The sequence below is a fragment of the Miscanthus floridulus genome, chromosome 1 (genome assembly GCF_019320115.1).
Source record: "Miscanthus floridulus cultivar M001 chromosome 1, ASM1932011v1, whole genome shotgun sequence".
NCBI classification, from domain to species: domain Eukaryota; kingdom Viridiplantae; phylum Streptophyta; class Magnoliopsida; order Poales; family Poaceae; genus Miscanthus; species Miscanthus floridulus.
In genome coordinates this window covers 62958063-62982020 of record NC_089580.1, presented here as the reverse complement: position 1 = coordinate 62982020, position 23958 = coordinate 62958063, and the positions used below count along the sequence as shown (strand labels likewise).

At 41.7% G+C, this 23958-nt stretch overlaps 2 protein-coding genes across 2 annotated transcripts; one reads left to right on the top strand and one right to left on the bottom strand.

The window, feature by feature from the left end:
- Nucleotides 1–2235: 2235 nt before the first annotated feature.
- Nucleotides 2236–2700, bottom strand: LOC136457823 (uncharacterized). The gene has a single exon (XM_066457832.1). The coding sequence runs from the start codon at nt 2698–2700 to the stop codon at nt 2236–2238; it is 465 nt and encodes a 154-aa protein (XP_066313929.1).
- A 6959-nt stretch (nt 2701–9659) lies between these two features.
- Nucleotides 9660–10297, top strand: LOC136485310 (putative ripening-related protein 6). Its single transcript, XM_066482224.1, has one exon. The coding sequence runs from the start codon at nt 9669–9671 to the stop codon at nt 10122–10124; it is 456 nt and encodes a 151-aa protein (XP_066338321.1). The 5' UTR covers nt 9660–9668; the 3' UTR covers nt 10125–10297.
- Nucleotides 10298–23958: the final 13661 nt, after the last annotated feature.

The following is a 23958-nucleotide window of genomic DNA, read 5'->3' as shown; positions in this document are numbered from 1 at the left end:
CATCTGGGCAAGCGGAGAAACTAGCCGAGGAACTGGATGGTGAGTAGTTCATGGTCGGAGTTGTCGTTGATATGATTGCTTCATGTGACGAATCCCTTTGGTGTCTATAGAATACCGTCGAAGAACCAGGACGCAATTCAACGTGCGGGAGTTAGAGGCACAAACCCAGAGGAGTAAACTTGACACCATAGTAGACAGAGTCAAGCCGGTGCTCGACTGTATCAACATGGAGGTGGCTCCTCAGCTCAACGATAGGCCACCATGTCTAGACACCATCATCGACAGGTGCAAGGCGGTGTGGGAGAGCTTCAACCAAGATGCCACTGTCTCTGTCGTGACCCATGCCATGGCGATGGCCCGGTCTCATTATCCTACCATCGATCTTCAACCGAGATTCGCTAGAGGGATGGCTACGACGAAGCAGCCACAACTGGAAAATGAGGTGGAGGACGCGGCGAAGAGGCTGGCCGGCGATGTCGATCTGTTTGATGAGGTAGATGGTGAGGGCCAAGCTCAGTGTCCTAAGTAGAGGGAAACCTATATGTAATAGCTGGAGAGGAGAGTTAAATGCGCAAGAGCATGAACAAACATTTATGTATTTGTATAAATGTTGTAAGTAGACGTCGTGTGCATGTTTATGCAGTTGGCTAGCACTTTCGGTGAAAGATAGATGTATTGTTAACCCTAACGTATTTATACATGGTATAAGTAGCATCCGAGCAGTTAGTTCATTACTAGGCTCTTGGCCTTGGCTAGCTCGTATTCCATAACATCGAGCGCTGGAGCCTGTGCACATATAGGAGGAACAGATGTGACCAAGGAACCATAGCTGACCACTCATAACGTAGAGTGCGGAGCCTGTAGCACGTGTAGGGAGAGATCAGAGACTAGGTTTTCTCCAAAGAACACAGAGCAGAACATGTGTTGCTCGATGGTTGGTGAAATATCTTTGACATATTTTAGTATGGAGAAACATGGCAGAGCATTTATGGAGATCACGTATAATTATCGGAGTTTGTTAAGGAGTAGCTTAGAGCTGGCGACCGTGAATCAAGATTAAACTGAAGTGGAGAAATAGTGGACACAAATTATGGCAACAAAAACTTTATTCATCATGGAGTGGAGAGTACATATCTAGAGTATTTCAAGGATAGAAACGTATGGGGTGCTCGATGTTCTACGAATTGGGGATATCAGTTCTGTCCATGTCACTTAGCCGATAAGACCCTGGTCGGGTAACATCTTTGACCAAGTAAGGCCCGTCCCAGGGGGAGGAGCGCTTGTGCATCCCTTCGGTTTTCTACTTTCGATGGAGAACGAGGTCGCCGATAGCAAATGAACGACCTTTGATATTGCGATTGCAGTATCTTCGCAGGCCTTCTAGGTATTTGGCTGTTCTGATGCAAGTGATCAAGCGTTCTTCTTTGGCCCTATCGACGTCCTCTGCCTGAACAACTGCTGCTTGCTCTTCATTATAATGCTCTACTCTGGGTGCTCGGAAAGCAATGTCCGTGGGAAGTATGGCCTCTAAGCCATAGACCAAAAAATATGGAGACACACCGGTGTTGCGACAAGCTTGAGTGCACAGTCCCTAGACCACAGCTGGGAGCTCTTTGAGCCATCTGCCCGGATGCTTTTCCTCTTTCTAGTATAGCTTCTTTTTGAGAGCATCGAGGATCATGCCGTTTGGCCGTTCAACCTGGCCGTTGGCTCTAGGATGGGCAACAGAGACATATTTGATGGAGATGCATCGGTCTTTGCAGAAGTCCCAAAAATGATGACCAGTGAATGTAGTTCCAAGGTCAGTGATAATGCTGTTCAGGAGACCGAATCTATGGATGATATCTTCGAAGAGCTCGACTGCCTTCTTTGTAGTGGCCGAAACAAGCAGCTTGTATTCGATCCACTTGGAGAACTTGTCGAGGTGACATATGCATACCAAAAACTGCCTGGTGTAGGCTTGAAAGGCCCAATCATGTCCAGACCCTAACATGCAAAAGGCCAAGAGGCTAGGATGGTCTGCAATTTATGTGCCGGCACGTGTATTTGCTTGGTGAAAAATTGACATCCTTCACAATGTCGGACGAGGTCTTTTGCATTGGCGATGGCCATGGGCCAATAAAAACCAGCTCAAAAAGCTTTGCCAACTAGGTTTCTCGAGACCGCATGATTGCCACAGGATCCAGAGTGAACTTCAAGAAGTAGTTTCACTCCCTCTTCTTGGGTGATGCATTTTTATAGTATCCCTTCCTTGGCACTTTTCCTCATCAAGTTCCTGTCCACCAGCACGTAATGCTTGCTGCAGTGAATGAGACATTTAGTTTTGGTCTTGTCGGTGGGTACATCGATGCTGGTGAGGTACTTGATGAACAATTCCCTCCAATCTATAGCCGATGAAGGCACCGCAAGTACTAGCTGCTCGGCAGGGGGGATTTCTTGAATTTCCTTCTCTTCCTTAACAGACGACGTAAAGAGGTCTTGAATGACGACCCCAGGCTGAATCATGGCGCGATAAGAGCCTATCTTAGATAGGTCGTCGACGAGCTGATTTTGATCACATACCACGTGGTGGTACTCGATACCGTAGAACTTCCCTTCGAGTTTCCTGATCTCGACGTAGTGCCCATCCATCTTCTCACTGGAACAAGACCAATCTTTGTTGACCTGGTTGATGACCAACACAGAGTCTCCATATACCATGAGGCATTTGACGCCAAGCTCGACGGCTATACAGAGTCCATGGAGACATGCTTCATACTTCGCGACGTTGTTGGAGGCTAGAAAATGAATGCGGAGAACGTATCGGAGCTTGTCCTTGGTCAGAGTAATGAATAAAATGCCCACACCAGCACCATTGATGTTGAGGGCGCCATCAAAGTACATCACCTAGTGCTCGGGGCAAGCAGCAAGGATGGGCTCTTGGATCTCGGTCCACTCAGCGACAAAATCAGCCAACGCTTGTGACTTAATAGTAGGCCTGCTTCTGAATTCGATGGACTAAGTGCCGAGCTCGACAGCCCACTTGATGATGCGGTCATTGGCCTCTTTTGTTGCGGAGGATGTCCCCTAGAGGGAACTCGGTAACCACGGCGATCTTGTAATACTCGAAGTAATGGTGGAGTTTGAGCGTCGTGACCAGGATAGCGTATAACAGCTTCTGGACCTAAGGGTAACGAGTTTTGGACTCATTAAGAACCTCACTGATGAAGTAGACTGGATATTGCACCTTATAGGCATGCCCGGCTTCCTTGCGCTCAATGATGATATCTGTGCTAACGATGCAAGAGGTGGCGGCAATGTAGATCAATAGGGTTTCATCTGGTAGAGACGCCATCATGATCGGAGGCTTCATTAGGAACAACTTGAGCTGCTCGAAGGCCGTATCTGCCTCCTCCGACTAGGAGAAGTGCTCGGTGGCCTTGAGTAATTTGAAGAACGGTAGTCCCTTTTGGCCGAGGCGTGAAATGAAGCGGCTGAGAGCAGCCATGCACCCTGTGAGCTTTTGTATATCCTTTACGCAAGTTGGCCATTTCATATTGGTGATGGCGGAGACCTTGTTGGGGTTGGGTTCAATACCGCGGGCGCTAACAATGTAGCCCAGGAGTATGTCGGATGGAACTCCAAAGATGCACTTTAAATGGTTCAACTTCCATCGTTATCTTTTTAGGTTGGCGAACGTTTCTTCAAGGTCGACGATTAGATTGTCAGTGGTCTTGGACTTGACGACCACATTGTCGATGTAAGCTTCGACGTTGCCCTATCTGTTGATCGAGGCACGTCTGGATGGCCCTTTGGTAGGTCGACCCGGCATTTTTGAGTCTGAATGACATGGTGGTGCAGCAATACACACCGAAAGGCATGATGAATGATGTTTTGATCTGTTCATCCTCTTTGAGAGATATCTGGTGATAGCCTGGAGTAACAGACGAGGAAGGAGAGGAGTTTGTAGCCGGCGGTGGAGTCTACAATCTCGTCTATCCGAGGCAGACCGAAGTAACATGATGTATCTTGTCGAGCAGTTGTAGATAAATATTATGTTTGTTTGAGGTGTTCATATTTTAAATATGAGTAATTTGCCTTCCTAGTTGGTCCTGTATTGCATCACCAACCCCGACTAGCCCATACTCCATAGCGTAGAGTGCTTAGTACCCGTTTACACGTAAGAGCACAGGCGTCGCCTAGGAGCCACTGCCGATCACCTATAACGTAGAGGGCTGGCGCTCGTGCACGTGTAGGTGTGAGATCGAGTATAGGGCTGTCTTTGGGTAACACAAATAAGAACGCGGCTGGTCGGCGAGTTGATGGAGAATATCTTAAAGATATTATGCATGGAGAACGAGCGGAATATCTTAAACATGGAGAAGAAAATCAATTGGAGATGTGTTTATATTTAATATAAACTGCCCCAGAGCAGTTAGTTTGTAACTGAGCCCCCAAGCCCCTGGCTAGCCCGTAAACCAGTAACGCGGAGCAGTTGGAGCTCGTGTATGTGTAGGAAGACAAGCGTCACCAAGGAGTCACTGTCGACCACCCATAACGCTAGATGGCTAGCGCTCGTGCACATGTAGGGAGAAGCCAGAGACAGGGCCGTCTCTAGAAAACACAAGAGTAAACGTGGCTGTTTGGGGAGCCGTTGAGGCAAAAACGTATGTCATCTTTAAGATTTTATACATGGAGAAGAAATGGAGTATCTTATAAAGATACTAAACAGTTGAGAACAACCGGAGAAATAATAATTGGAGAAACGTCAGTGGCAAAACTGTATTAAATATAGATATAGGAAGGGATACTTATCTTTAGTCAGAACGTCTAGTCGGCGGCGTATGACGCTTGTCGTGTCGGCATCGATGAAATTGTCAGGCTCTTGAGCTTTCCAACCTGTCGTCATGGCGAATAGTCAGCGGTTGTCACAGCGCCGTCCTTCGCGGCGATTATCATTGCGACGCGGCAGGTGGTCAGAGCGAGTAGTCCGGGCGGCTCGCTTAACGGCTCGGGCCATGAGGGGTTGAATGAAACAGAATAGGTTGTACTGAATAAAAAAAACCAAGGAAGAGACTTGACCAAAAACCTCCCAAACTAGTTTAACTAGGCCAAGCCGTGACCTAGACCGAGAGTCCGTAGGCCTTGTGATGCTTCCAAAGGATCCATGCCCCTTGGAAAATAACTATGTTTAGCCCCTTCTTCATTTCCTTTGATAGTTTCTTGGTAGCTTTAATTTGTGCCACCAATCAGCAAAGAAAATTTCATGAGAGCAGGTACTCAATCTTGTAGGCCCAACACGGATAGAATCTGGTACTAGAAATCCAGTGCAAGCACACAGGTGGTCAGGAGATGTTGGATGTTCTCCTCCTCCTGGTCACAAAATGGACAGTGACTGGGATGTGGAAGTCCTCTCCTCGTGAGTCTGTTAGTCGTGCAGGACTTATTTCTTATTGGCATCCAAAGGAAGATTTTGAATTTCGCTGGAGCCCATGATCTCCAAACTCGACACCAAGGCTCGAAAGTAATTGAACCATTAAAGAACTGAAGGCCCGGTAGGCAGACTTGGCGGAAAACAATGTGACGCTTCTAGTCTCCAAAGGTGGATATATGCATCCTAGGTAAGTATTGTCCACTGGAGGGTATCCCACATCTGAAAAAATTCAAACCAACCAACCAAAGATAGAGTCCTCCTTTGATATCTGCTGGCCAATCATGAGCTTGTAATGCTTCCGCTACTGTGCGACATGTGCAGGTATTCTGCGGTACAGCGGCCACCACACTTGGTGCAATATCTTGTACGGAGCAGCCCATAAGCCATCGATCTCACCAGAAAAGCGTGCTACTCCTATTTCCGACCTGACTCTCCATCATAATGTTGAACATGGCCGTGGCATATGGGTAAACTTGTATGTCCAGACTGGCCCAAGCTCTGTTGGGGTCTATCTTTTTGAGCCACAACCATCAAATTTGGAGCGCCCAACCCATGAACTCCATGTTAAGAATACCAAGGCCACCATAATCCAAGGGTTGCTGCATCTTATCCCAAGTGACCAGGCAAGAACCTCTATTTACTTGTTTCTGTCCCTTCCAAGTGAAAGCTCTTCTTAATTTATCAATGGACCGAATAAACCACTTGGGAACCTTGATAGAGATCGACACAGAGATGGGAATAGCTGATAACACAAAACGTACCCAAGTAACTCTACCAGCCATATTCACGAGGGAAGCCGAAGCTGGCAATTTGTCACCAATTCTTTCTACCCACGATAATAACTCAGCCTTACTGAAATGTTTGTTCGAGACTGGTGACCCCAAATAAGTGCGGAAAAGCAGTAGGCGTACACGGCAGGGTAGATGACACCATCTCCACGTGCGATGGTTCACATCTGATATGAACAACACAACTCTTTTGCGGGTTACAGTGAAGACCGGATGCCTCACCAAAATTATGAAGAAATTCCATTATCAGTCCCATCTCTTCCTCAACAGGCCGGATGAATAAAGCGACATCATCAGCGTACAGCAAGATACGCTGCCAGGATTACGCCGAAAAAGAGGTTGTAAAAGATCCAACTCTTCGGCCTTTGTAAATAAAATGATTAGGACATCCATTGCCAATATAAAAAGCATGGGCGAGAGGGGGTCTCCCTGGCGGTGCCCTTGTTGGTTCCTGATTACATCTCTGGGCTCTACATTGAGCAGCACTAGAGTTGAAGATGTAGCGAGCAGATTTAAAACCAGGTTGCGCCAAATCCTGTCCAAAATCCAAGTGAAAGCTCTTCTTAATTTATTAATGGACCGAATAAACCACTTGGGTAACCTTGATAGTGATAAACACATAGATGGGAATAGCAGATAACACAAAACGTACCCAAGTAACTCTACCAGCCATATTCACGAGGGAAGCCTTCCAAGCCGGCAATTTATCACCAATTCTTTCTATCCATGATAATAACTCAGCCTTCGTGAATTGTTTGTTCGAGACCGGTAACCCCAAATAAGTGCAAGGAAAAGCAGCAGGCGTACATGGCAGGGTAGATGACACCATCTTCAAGTGCGATGGTTCACATCTGATAGGAAACAACACAACTCTTTTGCAGGTTACAGTGAAGACCAGATGCCTCACCAAAATTGTGAAGAATTTCCATTGTTAGTCCCATCTCTTCCTCAACCGGCCAGATGAACAAAGAGACATCATCAGCGTACACCGAGATGTGCTGCCCAGGATTACGCCGAGATAGAGGTTGTAGAAGATCCAGTTCTCTGGCCTTTGTAAATAAACTGTTTAGGGCATCATTACCAATATAAAATGCATGGGCGAGAGGGGGTCTCCCTAGCTAGCAGAGCCCTTGGTGGTGACTGATTACATCTCCGGGCTCTCCATTGAGCAGCACTCGAGTTGAAGATGTAGCAAGCAGAGTTAAAACCAGGTTGCGCCAAACCTGTCCAAGATTCAAGCAAGTGCGCTAGAATTTCCAATAAAAAAGCCCAAGAGACTAGTTCAAAAGCTTTGGATATGTCCAGCTTTAGAAATATACTTGGCACTTGATGTCGATGGAGAAGTTTGATTGTTTGCTGGACCAAGATGTAGTTCTCATGGATACAATGACCATGGATAAATGCGCTTTGGTTTGCAGACACCAATCTATCCAGGAAAAAGTCTCACAAAACATAACCCCGAGTTATTATTTTGAATAAAATAATCATCAGGTAATAATGATAGACATGGGATCTAAACTATTTTCTATTTCACATGTCATTTTTTTTAAAAAAAGTCTAAAGTAACACCTTAAATCTATATCTTAGTTAATCACCTCTGCTATTCTAGAATAGTAACCTCATGTAACCTCCTAAACATTCATCTAAATTTCCATATATGCCAGTATTAAAAATGACTATTAACCCTCTAAATCTGCTTCAAAAATTGTCAAATAAAAAGATCCACACTCCTATATATGTATGCTTTTATTTACTGAACATCTACTGATATAGAAAGAATTAAACCACGATGTACGTGCATGATGTGTGTTATCATACAGAAAGTGTATTTATATATACAGGAAACACTAGGGATATCCACTACACTAAAGTTTTAGCTAAACACATGTGGAACAGTGGAGGTAAGATGCAAATGGAAAGCTATGTGAATAACATATAATTTTTTGGCGAGATAAAGAACATATAAATTAATCTGTACGAATACGAACATAGATATGAGAAAGAGTAAATATAAACAATTTTGATTAGTTGTGGATCCTAAATTTATTTATGAACTTTTGATTAACGCTATTCTCTTAAAAATAAGGCCGTGCAGGAGCATGGGTCGTTCGGCTATTAAATTAGAATTTCCTGCGTGAGTATCTAAAACTGTTTCTAACAACGACTGCGAAAAGATTAATCTAACTCTATTATCTGTCCACGGCCGGCCGGATTAATTTTTTCGCTCCGGACAGCCGGCCAGGTTAAACTGTCAGGATCAGGGGAATGGCCAAATATCTACTACTATGTGTCTATGTGCACACTAGTTGCGTTTTGGCCTTTATTAGGTTTCTAATAATGTGCTGGACTGTGTTACTCCCTCAGTCCCATAAAAAATGTCATTCTCACTTAAGGAGAAGTCAAACATAGTAAATTTTAACCAATTGTATATAAAAAGTATTAATATTTGTAATACGTAATTAGTACCATCAGATAAATTGTTGAATATATTTTTATAATAAATTTATTTAATTTATAATATTTTTATAAAGCTAGTCGAACTTGAGAAAGTTTGACCAAGACGCATCCTATAGCGTCATCTTTTATGGGACAGAGGGAATATGTCATGTAGATGTAGTGCCCTGAAAGATATGCCGAAGACGGTAAATTTTGGATATGGATTCTACTCTCTCCGTTTAATTTATAAGTCGCTTTGACTTTTTTTTTTATCCATTTTGCTATGCATCCAGACATATTATTATATCTAGATGCATAGGAAAATGGATGTACCAAAAATGTCAAAGTGACTTATAATTTAAAACTGGAGGGAGTATCATTTAAAAAATGTACAAGATGTTTTAATAAAGTCAGACATAATTACCGGTGTTATATATACAATCATATATTCATATATATTACACCTCGAATGGAATCATACTCTAGATTGGTAATAGTTACAAAAATAAAAGTCGGCTTCCTGTTTCAATTCTGAACTTCCATGCAAATCTCTTCTGACTCTAGAGTAGCAGGGCCAGGTCAAATTTCAGTAGCACTTCTCTCGTTCTGGCAGTCTGGCACGGAAATTGAACTCATTTTTTGCCTCATACTATATGCATGGTCCCCGAACTCTTCCGAAGGACGGACTAAGTCTAATCAGCTTCGAAAACAAAACAACAGCATTGCTCATCAGTTGTTCTTGCATGCGCAGGAATTACCGCTCTTGCTCATCAATTGTTCTTGCATGCGCAGGAATTACCAAGAGGATACGGTAACAATCGCAGCGAGCTGACTGCCTGACACATGCCATCACATACAGATAGCATCATTCCTGTTACAGCGCACTTGTTTCAGATAGGGCCATTTAACCTGGTATTGAACTAAACGATCTGAGAAGTGAGAGCACGCCTATATATACGCCCCACCAGCTAAGGGGCAGTGCATCCCAAGCACCTCGATCGAGCTAATTAGGAATAAATAAACAGATAGCGATGGCGAAAGCTAAGACTGCTATAGTCATCGTCATCCTAGCTCTGCTTCAGGTCTCATGGGCCACAGCCCGGATGCTCGATGACCGCGGCGGCAGCGTCGACTGGGACACAGCCGGTGGCCGCAGCGGCAGCACCTTTGCTGTGATGACGGTGAACAGGTTCCAGAAGGGCGAAGATGGCGGAGGCGCGGTAGGGTGTGATGGCCGCTTCCACAGCGACAACGACCTCATCGTGGCACTGTCCTCGGGGTGGTACGCAGGAGGAAAGAGGTGTCACAAGACGATCCGCATCACGAGCAAGGACACCGGACGCACTGTGGAGGCCCAGGTCGTGGACGAGTGCGACTCCCACAACGGCTGCAAGAAGAACATCGTGGATTCCTCTCCCGCCGTCTGGAAGAAGCTCGGGCTCCATACCGATGTCGGCGAGGTCCACATCACCTGGTCCGACGCCTGAATTCACACGTCACGCACCGAGTTAGATCTTGGATGGGTGTGCCGAGGGCTGTCTGGGAATACCGTTGATCGTGCGGATGTATCCTACCTCTAGTTACTACACGTAGTTAGGTACACTCTCCATCGAATAAAAGTTTCCGTTCACGAGGGTGCAAAACAAACTATTGCTTTGTGTATGTGTGTTATGTACTTGTAAAATCTTATTCGATTAGAATATATAAACTCACGTGTCTTTGTGACTTTGATTTGTTATGTGTGAAATATTATGAAATGATAATGAAAATAACCCCCTAATTAGCAAAACGGTCGCTAGATTCTCCGACCAGCAAACCATCACATAACCTCTGCGACTCTCGTTTTTCTGGAGAAAAAGAAAGAATATTCCGGCAACTTTCTATTTTTAAAAATTATAAAATTATACTCGAACTTTTATGCATTAACATTTTATGGGACAAAAATTACCACCACGGTTCTTATCATAGTTTTTCATTATAGGTTTTTACATAATTATATAACTTTTCTGAAAGGGTCATGGCAGCACGATGAAGCTCACCAGGTTGTTGGTTAAGGCGGGAAAGCGACAGGATCAGATGGCCGGTCATGGCGGCTAACAGCACTGGCAGCCGATGATGGCATGGACACGAGCAGCTCTCTTTGGCGAACCTGCGCAAGCAAGGAGGAGTAAGGTTTGATCTGTTATAGGAGTTGAAAAATGAGGGTGAAGCTAACCCGTGTGAGCTTGGAGCTCGCCAATGTTGGCAGCAGCACCGTGGGGTGTAGGGAAAGAGGGACGGTGACAACGCTCAAGAAAGGGTCACGGATGACGGATCCCGATCGAGGTGCGGGCGGATCTAACCCCAACGGATCTGGCCCCGGCGGCGCGGGTGGATCCTGCGGAAGCGGGCTCCACCACAGCGGCTAGATGCGGCGGCGGATCGAGGTCCCCTACGGCGGCGGTGCCCAGCCCAGATCCAGGCCCAGGCCCAGTTTAGGCTGCAGGTTTTTTTCTCCATTTTTTTAATTTATTTTCGGAGACAGGCAAAACAATCACCTCTGTTAATCTGCATTAATCGTGACCACTGATCGGAGGCGGTTGCAATTCCTGCCTCCGTTAATCAATTTAGCCTGGCTTCAATAATCTTTGTGTAGTAGTGAGATGGCCAAGTACACATACATTTCTACTCGCTTCCTGCCGCTGGTTGCTTAGCATAGCTACAGCCGGCTTGCCGAACAAGCCAGGGAGTACTACATGCCATTGATTATGCATACAATTCTGAAAAATGTGATTTTGATGATTTGAACAATGAAGTTTAAAGGATGACATCACGATAAGGGGAGTATATTTGATTAAATCTACCGTGAAGGTAAACCACTAAAATCTTATTTGGTAAAATATTGAAATTTATGCATAGAATATGAAGATTGACACATCTGTTCGTAAAGAATAGAAGATAAGAATACATGATAAAAAAGGTTAATTGTTCTACTTTTTTTTCTAGTGAGTTTTTACTTGATGAAGGATTCTCACATAAGGGTTCTAATGGGGCAACATGTGCAATTCAACTTGGGAGTGTGATATACTCTTTTTCTTTAATACTATTTTTCCACTAGCTTTCTTTGTTGGAGTTTTTAATGAGGCATGTGCATATCATGGTAATCGTCTAAGGAGAAGTGTTGTAATTCTATTGTGATATAGTTCCTTTGATGACCTTTAGAAATATGTAATTCTAATCTTTCATTAAAGACGACAATGGCTAGATGTCGTCGTGTCAAGAATTAGTTTATTTGTTGATGATTATGACAGTCTTTCGATTTTCCATATGCCAGCCCCTATTGAGAGCTACTATGGTTTACACGTACAACTTGAAGTTACATTTATTTAGATTAGATTGATTTCAGTTTACGATAGATTCTAAGAAAAATAAGTTCTATTCCTAACAACTTAGTGGAGGAAATTAATACTTATTTATTAAGTAGCGGACATAAGGGAGCGATGGGAGTGAAGAAAAAAAATAGAAGCAGCGGACGTAATAAAGATGTCTAAGTCGGATTTGACTTGCAGGAAAAAAAAAGAATATGAAAAAATAGCGACGAACTCCTATGCGGAATCGCATATATACACATCAAAAAAATATATAATATATAAAGTAAAAGTTGGATTAGTCTTGCAGCCAGGAAAGGAATAAAAAACAAATAACACCACAGACATACTCCTATTTGGACTGACTAATCTGGCAGCTGGGAGAATAGGACTAGAAAATCTAGTTGCGAATCTAGAATAATAAATTGTCGCCTAGGTCGGCACAGACTCATATATTACCCAAACTTGTAGAAGTCTAACACTTTGCACATTACATAACACACACATAAATCTTAATAATGATAACATATTGCAGAAGTTAAACATTCATATTGAGGGATAAAATTAGCAATATCATGATAAGACAAAATAAACTTTTTACAATATTGGTTACCACTTATAGTTTCACTCGACATGCCAATCATTGTTTAATAATTGCAGCTCTTATTAGTTCATTCTTCTTGCCTAATTAAGGTCCCGGCATGCCAATGTCTATATTTTAAATGTGTTGGCTAGCAACAATTTATTTTATTGTTGATTAAACTGTGGTTGTACGAGCCCAATAATAATGCAAACACCACTCTGAGTGACTTATTAGGGCAGTCCCAATGAAAGAAACTGATACGGTTTCCATAGCATAACAAATCATCTATAGAAACTACCTTTCACAGTGGAGGTGTCTTTGAGAAATCATCTATAGAAACTACCTTTCACAGTGGAGGTGTCTTTGTGGTGTCTTTGTGTAATAATTATTTTCTCTTTCTCTCTCCCAACTCTATCTTCTTCCTCCAATGGGAGTGTAGCACGAGCCCCTAGAAACTGGTGGTTTTTCCCCAATGGCAATTTTATGGTTTCTTGGTGCATTGGGTCAAGAGAAGACCTGATTTCTTTACGAGAAAACCATTTCTAGGATTTTTGCTCTCTTTCTTCATTAATTACGTTGTCATGTTAGCATTTTGCCTATATGGCAAGTCATTTAATGAGGATAGAAACCATCATCAATACACCATTGGGACTACCTTTAGTATTCTGTGAAGTGCATTCAGTAGCAGACCAATACGATGGCTACAGTGGTGTTAACATGCCACAGTTGTGTTTCTATTATTTAATCTTTGTATGAATGGTAATGAGTGAGTGTAGCATACTCATACATATGTGATACTGGTTTATTTAGCCATGATACTGCTTTCCTGTTTATTAGCTGTCCATAGTTCCATGGTTTAGTTAGTAATCTCAACTTACTTTTCCATGTTTAATTAGAGCTTCTATTAGCTGTATAATTAGCGAGTAATTTAATTTGTGCTTTGCTGCTTTGCTTCTGTGCTACTTGAGAATTTCCTAATTGTTCCTAGTGTTTTAGTACTATGATATCTGGTTTGTTTTTTCTTCCTTAGTTCTGACCTGTTCATGTCTTGTCTGATCTCGTCATAGGCTTACACGGTGTTATTTTATTGCTGCATTACTAATAGAAGATGGAATTCTCACTGCAGCCATTTGCAAACTTGAATAAGCCCCTGATTACACTTGACAAAGGTGAATTTAGTTTTTGTTCAATCAAGTTTAGAAAAAAACCATGTTCAAATTGTTATCCGGTACTTGGACTTTCAGTATAACATAACCTTGATGGTAAATTAACTGAACAAAATTTGCAAATGTTTGCTCACTACAAGTTAATCTGTCATCATCTGTGTGGATTCATATGCTTTGCTCTTTTTATAGACAAAATCAAACTTCATCTCCGGTGGTTAGGGTTCACAGTTTGTGGATGCATATGTAGCATGTCTTTCTTTTTCCAATTGTTGCTTTGCCTATCAAAACTATTATGTCAGCATATGCCACTATGGTAATGTTTCCTTGCTCCATTGCATAAGTAGTAGTTGTCCTATAGATGTAGCTGCAGGATCTTGTTATTCTTATGATAAAAAAATCTGACTTTGCACCTTTGGTTGGTCAGATTGGTGACACCCGTGGCCGCGGTGAGCTAGGACTCTGGATCTGGTGGCATGTCTTTCGCTAGCGTGGGTGCAAGAGTGAACATGGAGGCCTTCTGCATCCATGCCGACCAGGTCTTTCTCCCTCCCATGCATATCTTTTAACTGTTCAGTAGCAAGCATAAGCATGCACCTCTAGTCGAATCATAGTTTCTAATGGAGCGTGTATTTGGATGTTGTAGTGATTACCTTAAGGAATCCCTTATAGTGCATCTCTGGTGTATTTTCTATGACTGGGCTGGCGTTTGTTATATATGTTTTAGCATAGGTGAGGCGAGCTCGTCCCAACCTCATATTTCAGAAATTAAGATAACTCTTCTGAATGTACTACTGTGTATTTAGTTTTGAGTGGTACTGACTACTATTTTTCATGAGAGGAGTGAAACAAGAAGTGCTACCATGATGCTGATAATTATTTATCTGCACTTTGCTATTTTTCCAGCGCATGGATGTTGGGTTTAGGCCACTAGGGTCTGGGAGGGATGCATCCTTGAGGTCACACCCCTGCATGTTGGAGCATTGCTTGCCCGCCTCCACCATTTCACGTACCTTGTGACTTTTTTTGTTTTGTACTACTCTTGAGTGGCTATGATGAATCAAGTTTCCATTAGAGAACTTCTACACATTAGCACCTTATGAGCTAGTACTTGGGATATTTTGTTCTGTTTGCTACTTAACTAGGATGGCTTGTACCAGTACAAGCAACCAGTTCTATGGCTAGTTCAATTCCCATTAGAGAGAGAGAATTAAATTAAGCTCCAAGTGAAATTAAGTTGCAGTTGTCATGCTGATAATGGGCAAATCTGAGCCATTTCTCGAGTTCTTTTGCTCCAGGTGAAATATATGTAGTTCTTGTGCTTTTGCACTGTTAACCTAGGAATCCTGTAGTGCATCAGTGTTATCCCATGGACTTTCATTTGATTTCCCTGTATTCCATGTGTCTGATTTTTTTGGGACTTTCAGATGCTCATTAGACTCCATCTTATCTTTCTCACCCCAACTAGATCCTGCATTAGACTTGGCATTTGGTCTTCCAATTCCATCTCTAGCATTCCAAGCATTGCCTGATGGTGGCATCACATTGTTATAGGAGGAATCATGATCAGCATGTGTCTTCTTCCGTTTGTAAGTGCTTGGCTGCTCCTCCCATTGGCAGTTACCATCTGCCTTCTTTTTGCCCCTGGCATTTCTAGTTGCTGGGATGCTCCCAATTGCCATGGCCATCATCAGACTTCTTCTCCCAGGCACCATCACCTCCATTTCCTTTTCTTTTGTCCCATGTATTTTCTGATTTGCCCCATGGGTCATTTTTATTTGATGCCTCAGGAGTGTTGGACTTCTTCTCCCCATGGGACATTTTAAAGCATGGTTTGGTCAGCTAGGAATCATGATCCAAGTTGATTTGGCTAACTGAATTGCAAAACTATGTTCAATTGTGGTTGTGAAAATGTAGAATTCACTAGTTTATCATTTTGTGGTACTTTTGGAATACTATTGTGGAACTATAAGTGAGGTAGCAGTAGCAACCTTCAATGTCCGCATGGGTGGCGGCCCAAGGTTTAGGCGGGTTTTTGAGAGCTGGAGGCTCCGGCTGTGATCGGGGGAGCCATGTTGTCTCTTAGCAGGGAGCTGGTTTTCCTCATCCTGTAGTTCCTCGATGAGAAGTTCAAGGAGACGGTGCACAAGTGAGTACTCGCCATGATCATGAATGTGGTTTTTGGAGCCTTGCTTTGCTGGGTGAGCTAGGATTTCTGATGCTTTTTGCGGTTGCCTAGGCTGGAGCAGGAGTCGGGCTTCTACTTCAACATGAAGCATTTTGAGGACCTCATGCAGGGTAGCGAGTGGGACGAGGTGGAGAGGTACCTCAGCAACTTCACCAAGTTGGAGGACAACTGCTACTCCATGAAGATCTTCTTTGACATCCGCAAGCAGAAGTACCTTGAGGCCCTTGATAGGCTCTAATCTGTTAGCTTTAGTTTTAGCTATAATATGACTCAATGATGCATGCTGGTACTTTACTCATCTTGACTAAGACTTGAACTATTGAGATGAGATGGTAATACTTTTAAATGTATTGATGCCGGACCATTTGGACATGATCTATATGTAGCTCGGATGCCATTAATGAATGTGCTGAACATTTGGATCTTTATATGTATGCTATCTATTCTGTTGTGATGTAATTACAGTATGGACAGTCCATATTTAATATGTTGTTGCTACTGTGAGGAAAAATCATTTAATCTAGGCTAATGTAATTTTTCTGTGCGTGTAACACCCACAGAAAAATCATTTTTCTGTCGGGCTTTTCTTTTTTCCTGTGAGGATCAATGCACACAATATTTAAATTTAATCTGGGCTAACACAATTTTTCTGTGCGTGTAACACCCACAGAAAAATTGTTTCTGACGGCGAACACACAGAACAATTGAATTTTTCTATCATTATATTTCCATGGGTATTTTTTTAGGGTACACTGTTAGAAAAATATTTTTCTGACGATATTTGCATTTTTCTGTGTGTTTTCGAACACACAAAAAAATGTGAGATTCCAGTAGTGTATGGTCATTCATATTCTAAAAGCGAACTATGACATCGCCATTTGGAATTGCATCAAGAAATTTTTGTTCCACGAAGCAAATGACAGTCATTTATAAATCCATCCCCAATATATTTCGTAGATCTGTTTTCACAATTTTCAATACTGAAAACACCTTTTCACTGATGTTGTGATGATAGAAACACTAGTGCAGGAGTGGGTTTAAGTCCCGGTTTCCCAACCTGGACTGCCAATCTAGGACTAAAGGCCCGACTTCAGTCCCGGTCTCCTCAACCGGGATTGATTTGGGACTTCTAGTCTCGGTTGGTAATACTAACCGGGAGTAAAGGTATCTCCAGCCTGGGCCCCAGGCGTTGCCACGTATTACCAACCGGGACTGAATATCTCTTTTTTTTCTTTTCTTTTACATTTTCTTTGCATTGAATATTGTACACACATATTAAGATTGAAACTAATTAAGTAAGATGTTGTATATTACAATGATCATCCATCCCACAATCAAATTTCATACAAACCATAATAAATTTAAACCAAGTCATTACACACTACATGTCCAAGTACTCCCCAAAGTTCATGCAAACATAGTATGTCATCACTACTACCTAATGAAGTTGACTGTCTTGTATTTTCAATTCGGTGAAGTGTAGGTCACCGATGTGGTATACAAAAATATCATTGATGAAGACCAATGCATTAACTAGTGCACTCTCCCTTGCTTCACAACTACGAGCACATGGTCTATTAATGATGTTTAACGGTGCTCGAGAAGTCGGTGGGTCTCTCCTCCTAGTCACAAGCAGCTTTGCCTAAAATCCTTCCATAGTGAGTGTTGGCTATTCATGAGCATATTTCCAATCATAACCTAATTGATACATTGTCTAATTTAGAATGGCTTCAAAACAGCACCCTTTATAGGTTAAGTCATAGTCCTCAACCTGCAAGTGTTGGTAGAAAAAAAGGTTATGACAACCAAGCTTTGCAACATATAACAACAAATCCAGATATAAAGCTATGAGTTCGACTTCGACTTTACCATATCAATTCGGTTGTTCCGAGCAATGCTTGCACAAAAGCCCTCAATATCATGACGCATGTCTGCATTTATAGCTTCTATCAGCAAGGAGGATAGTGTAGGCAAGGTGTACCTTAGTGTTTACACCAAATTTTGAGAAGAAGAACGTGGAAACTCGAAGCTTTTAGAATTGTGTCATCAAGGAATCAATTAGATGTGAATCGGTATCAGCTGATTTAGATGTGATATCAGAATCTGCTATTTTATAGATGACATCAGCAGATGATGTCAATGGGCTATGTTTGAGTGGCGCCAGGATGATGTGTCGGACTCTACAAATCAGGCGAATTGGGGTCCAAGTTATTATTAAGTTAGGAAGTTTTCTTTTATTCCAAGAATTGTAATAAATTGTATTTGAGTAGGATTCATGTTTAGGTTCCGGGTATAAATATTAGACCCTAGTTATTATAAAAAAGGATGAACATTCAATCAATACAATCTTTTCGGCTTTCACCATCGCATTAGGAGTAGGAGTACTGTATATCTTGACGAGTTCTTTAGCAAACAGGGCTGCATCGACTGATCGACCTTCAGCTTGCTTGTGAGTACCATAACGACTTGTATTGTGCTTGTAAAGCTACATCAGCTGATTGATCTTTTATGAGCCATAATATAAGTTAGTTATCGATCTGTATCATAGTTTGTAAGGCTGCATCAGCTGATTGATCTCTTACGAATCATATTATAGAACAAAGTTATCAATTTTGTGTTAAATAACTTGTTGTTTAATACAATATCACCAGTTATCGAATATGCTAAGATTAGTAAGATTTTCCTAACTGTTTTTGGTTGATTAACCGGTTATCAATTTTGCTATAATTAATATTTCATTAATTATAACAAAATCACCCAATTGATATAGAGATACATCGGCATCATATCATCTTAATTGATCGTCCTTTGATCTGGTCATGCTTCAGATCTTATAATTGATGGCTTAATTCCGCTAGATCAGTTTTTTATATCTATTCCAGTCAAACATAGTATGCATCCAAAGACATGTTTCAATCTTGAATAAACTCACTAGTTAATGAGATTTAATCTAATGACACTACCATAGCTGCATCGATCCGGTTGAACCTCACTGGTAAGACTTTAGATTAGAAATTATCGATTAGTGGTCTTGTTCATGATCAAGATATGCACTCTGTTTGTTTGTTATGACTGCATCGGCTATTTTAGCCGATTTGCCTATACTCTCAGGCATATAGCATGTTTTCATGAATCTATCAACATATAGATGGTTTTATAGATTCTTTGGCTTTAGTTTATTATTATTATCATAGCTACATCGATCCGATCGAACCTCACTATTGATGATAATATATTAGACTCAAAACTGTTTGTAGAATTATTTATATTAGATAGTTGATTTGTTCGCATGTTATACTCTTTTCATCAAATTTATCATCTCGACGCTTTGTATCAATCATGTTCCATTTAGTCGATGATGCTTCCTGATGTTCCATGAGCATTGGTTATTTTGATTCATATCATTATCATTTAATATTAGCCGATAATCCTTGATTTAAAGATCTTCGTTTCATGGATACACTAGATATCAACTATTTAGTCGATAGCCTCATTGAATCGGCTATCTAGCCATACATTTGGAGTTGTTTGGTGCAACACCGATATGTTCCACCTTAAATTACTGATAAGATTTTCTCTCCATATGAATTGTATATCAAATTGACTGGCACATCATTGGATTTTTAGAATCGACTGGTTCTGTGTTGAAACCAAGCAGATCTCTAGTCTCGTTCCACTCAGATCTTTCGGCTTGCTGTGTGTTGATCACATCGCCATATTTTTGTGTCAACACACTTTTTGGCACGCCCAGTGGGACCACAATCATCATGGCGGTTCACAACAACAAGGATATTCTTATGGTACCTTATGAAGACTTGTCTGCTGAGGATAAAGATGTCATTGATAAAGCTATAGAGAAGTTTCAGAACAAGTTCTTGTTGTCATACACCAAAACATGTGACAATAAAGTTATTTAGAAATATCCACTACCGAAAGTTTTGATGCATGGATAGTCAAATACAGACAAAGCTGATGATAGGCATTTCTTTGTAGAAGCTATCAACAAATCTGCTCATAATGCAATGCTGAATCATAATACAACTTTCTTGAATATGTTCCATAATACCATGAAGGAGGTGTTCCATGGATTTCCACTTGATCAGGTTGGACCGGCTTATTACAATATTCCACATTCGTCAACTCACGGGACTAATCAAGCCAGCACTAGCCATCAAAAGGCAGCACTAGCTAAGAGTGATGATGCCCAGGCAATTCGAAATTCATTTGAGCAAATTTAGGGTGTTACTACTAATCTAATGCATTATAATCATGGATAATCAGTGCAACATGTGCAATAGCTGACAAGGCAAGTTCAGAATTAGATGGTTAATTTTGGTACATGTGGCCAAATACCATCGTCAGCTCAAAAAATAGCACCATCTGTTCAAAGGATTCATAGAGATATAGATCCTAATGTTTTCAATCAGAGATTTCAAATAGTAAATCAGTAAGTGTAGCACCTGATTTTAAGAACAAAACCAGATACACACCATATGCGAGCCTAGGAAGTCAAATCTCACATATAGCTACAAATAAGTGTAATATCAAAGGGCAATACTTAAATACATAGCGTATTAGTATAAAGAGTATAACCTCAGAGTATAGACAGCGGAAAGACAACTCCGATCTTTAGGCGAAGACTCCAATACCATAGGGACAACTGACTGGTTGATCATAAGCCTAATTTCTCCAAACTCTACTAATCTGGTACCCATCCGGAATTTTTATCCAAATATGTGAAAAAATAAAGCAAGCGTAAGTACATATCGTACTCAACAAATATAACATGGGGTTCATGAGACTCAAAAGGCTGACACTGGTTTAACTATGATTAGCTTTTAATGAGTCATGATTTTAGCAATTGAGTAGCAACAAGTTCACCTCAAGCCCATAAACACATGATCAGGTAAACATGAATAATGAATAGCATAAACAATTAACCATTAGTAAGCATCTTCATCATCAGTATCATCTGTGTTCATCATCTATTCCGTAAATGTTCCAAGGCCGCTTATGACCGTGAGCACGGCTGATATACCAGTTTTATACTCTACAGAGGTTGTATACTTTCACTATGAGTCGTGATTTACCCTTTCGCCCGAGGTGATCAGCCTTTTGACCCACTACCAAGGAAGGTCGGCAGGGTTCACTATGAAGCCTTTCAAAGGTTCGTCTAACAAGTTAAGGCCATTAGATTCACTCGTCAAACAGATGTAGGAACCCCCTGTCGAATGGTACAATTCCATCATGGCTATACACATAAGAGTAGAGGCTGTCCTATACCTGATTCGTCAAGCCATTCTTACGCCAATAAAGGTAACCACTAACAAGCTAGAAAAGGTCCTCATACTGAGCTAAAGCCAGAGCCATGTAGCCATCATAGCTGTACTGTAAGTCCCGAATGATCACTTACAGATAAGTTCTTAGGGAGAGAAATCTAGAGCACCATAAATAGCGCAATGCTCTAGCCCCCTTGTTCCATGTTGCTAAAAAGCATCTTTTAAATGTTTATTGCATATACCATTAGTCAAGTTACAAGATCACGGTCTTTAATTGAGCACTAGCATCATACTACCCAATGCAATACCCCAAAGGTACCAAGGTAGAAGGTACAAAGTACTAGGAATTCCTTAATGGCAGTCAAGGTAGACACATGCAGTATGAATTAAATGATTAAAGGTGTTTAGGTAACAAGGAAGATCCCATGCTATACTTTCCTTAAAACACCGATCCTTCGGTAAGCTTTAATCTTCAATGTTCTTCTTCTTTTTCTTCTTGATCACCATGTATATCTCACCGACTGGACTTAATCATAAAGCACCACACAAGCATCCATACAATCATACACGAAGCAAACAATATATCTAAATTAGAACAATACACCAATCATAAAATCAAGATGAAAAGTTTGTAAAACGAATCTACGTCTCGCTACGAACACACAAACGCGAAAAGCACGCTAATCGAAGCTACGGTTGAAAAGATACAACTACCGAAAGATCTACTCATAAAACTATTAGTTTCATGTGTTTTAATTATATAAAACATATATATGATATTGTATAGAGATTATAATTTAAGTCAAATTTAGATTTGATTTATAAAACTAAAGTGAAACAAATCATATTCTATTTATAAAATCCAGTTGCATAATTATTAATCAATATATGATTTAAACATGAAATTTCAGAAATAGTAATATGGTAACCACTGTTACTAACGCATAGATCTCGTCGATATGAATCTAACATAACTTGAATGGGTCAAAACGGATCTAAAACGCAAAAGATATGAAATAAACAAGATTTCCTTTATTAAAATAATAGATTATGAACATGTAGATGATGAAATTACGAACCTAATGCAAGTTGAACGGATCAAATCGGAGTTAAAATGGAGAAGTTATGGCTAAATCAAAATCAGTGGCAAATCTGTAAATAGCTGAAAACGTATTTTAGACTTAACCGAAACAAAATACGCTTTCAAATGAAGAAAACAAAATCTGAAAACATGTTTTGGACTGCGGGTTTATTTGTCAAAAATAGAGGGACTCTTTAGCAAAAAGAACAGTGAAGGGGTAAGTTCTAATCTGGACCATTGATCTAAAAACGGATGGCTCAGGATGATTACGGATTCCTATTGTATTTCAAGATTTATTTTTGTAAAGGAAAACGGCCACAAATACGAGTGATGTCACCATGACGTCAACGAGCTAACAAGCAAATGATTCACGGTGACGCATGCACGGCCGGCTACCTGCTCGCCGGAGTTCATGGAATCGGGTTCCAGACCTTGGTTTTTAATGGGAAAAGAACAGAGAGGTAGAGGGAACTATGGAGTACTCACCAAGGGACTTAAGATCGGCGGTGAGATCATGGCCACAGCGTGGAGCTTGGCGAGACGGACGGCGACTTCCTGCTATATAAGTTCAGCGACTGGGTGAGCAGCCCAGAAAGCAAGCAGAAACAATACGGATCGGAGAGATCTACTACCACCAAGTGCTGCTCGGGAACTTGCTCGGATCAATGGAGAGGCTTCCGACGATGGTCACAGCTGCGGCGGCGGATGACTGGCTCCTCGGCGAAACCTGGACGGCGGCGCTAGCGACGATATGACTGGTGCTCGGCATCCAGCTGCAGGAGCGGGCGTCAGCGGCCTGCTACACAGGCCGATCTGCACATATGGCAAGAGCTCCGGTCATCCATTGCCTGAAGGTCGCGGCAAGACGTACGTATAAACTGTAGATGTACGTAGAGAGGTGATGAGGAACAGGCAACATCGATAGTGCTGTTACGAGTCACAGAAAGAAGAAAAAGGATTTCGATAGATTGACCCAGAGCTGCTGCACACATGCGGTTTTATACAGATTCATATAAAACAAAGAACCTATGCACTCTATGCAGGATTCACGTAGGAACTGATGACAAAAGAATTAATATGGATCGAGTATGGAGTACAAAAGAAAGAATGCAGATTGGTTATTTTAACAGGAGGCTAAATCACGGTTGATTGTCTGCATACTAAATATCATGAAGAAGTGCATAGAGGGAGGAAGAAAGATAATTATAGAAGAACTCACCAAAGGTGCAAGTAGACGACGTGCTGCTCAAGGCCGAAGCACGTACGCAACGTGCATCTTTTGCTGGAAGGCGCAGAGGATGGTTGCATGCGTGCGGGCATACAGCATAGCTCAAGGTGAGAATAGCCGGCACGAGCGGCGATAGACGCTGCGATCTAGGGACACTGGAGATCGGCAGGAACATGGTAGCCGAGAAGAGGATGGCCGAGCTGGGCAGGGCAGCGGCGGTGACGGCGACGGCGAGGGAAAGAGGAGAAAAATATAATTTACTATACGAGGGATTTTCCAAACTAGGGGCTCCCCATACGGTAGTTTTGATGTGCTTTGCCTAAGGGATTGGTTGATATATATCGGAAGAAAAACTCCCCACATACACGTCAACTGGCGATATGGTACTAATTAACGTTGCACCATCCACCTGCACTAATAGGCCTAAATAAACATTAAAGCCCATTAGTAAA

Coding starts and splice junctions, on each gene's coding strand:
- LOC136485310 (XM_066482224.1), top strand. CDS start 9,669: ATGGCGAAAGCTAAGACTGCTATAGTCATCGTCATCCTAGCTCTGCTT.
- LOC136457823 (XM_066457832.1), bottom strand. CDS start 2,700: ATGGTATATGGAGACTCTGTGTTGGTCATCAACCAGGTCAACAAAGAT.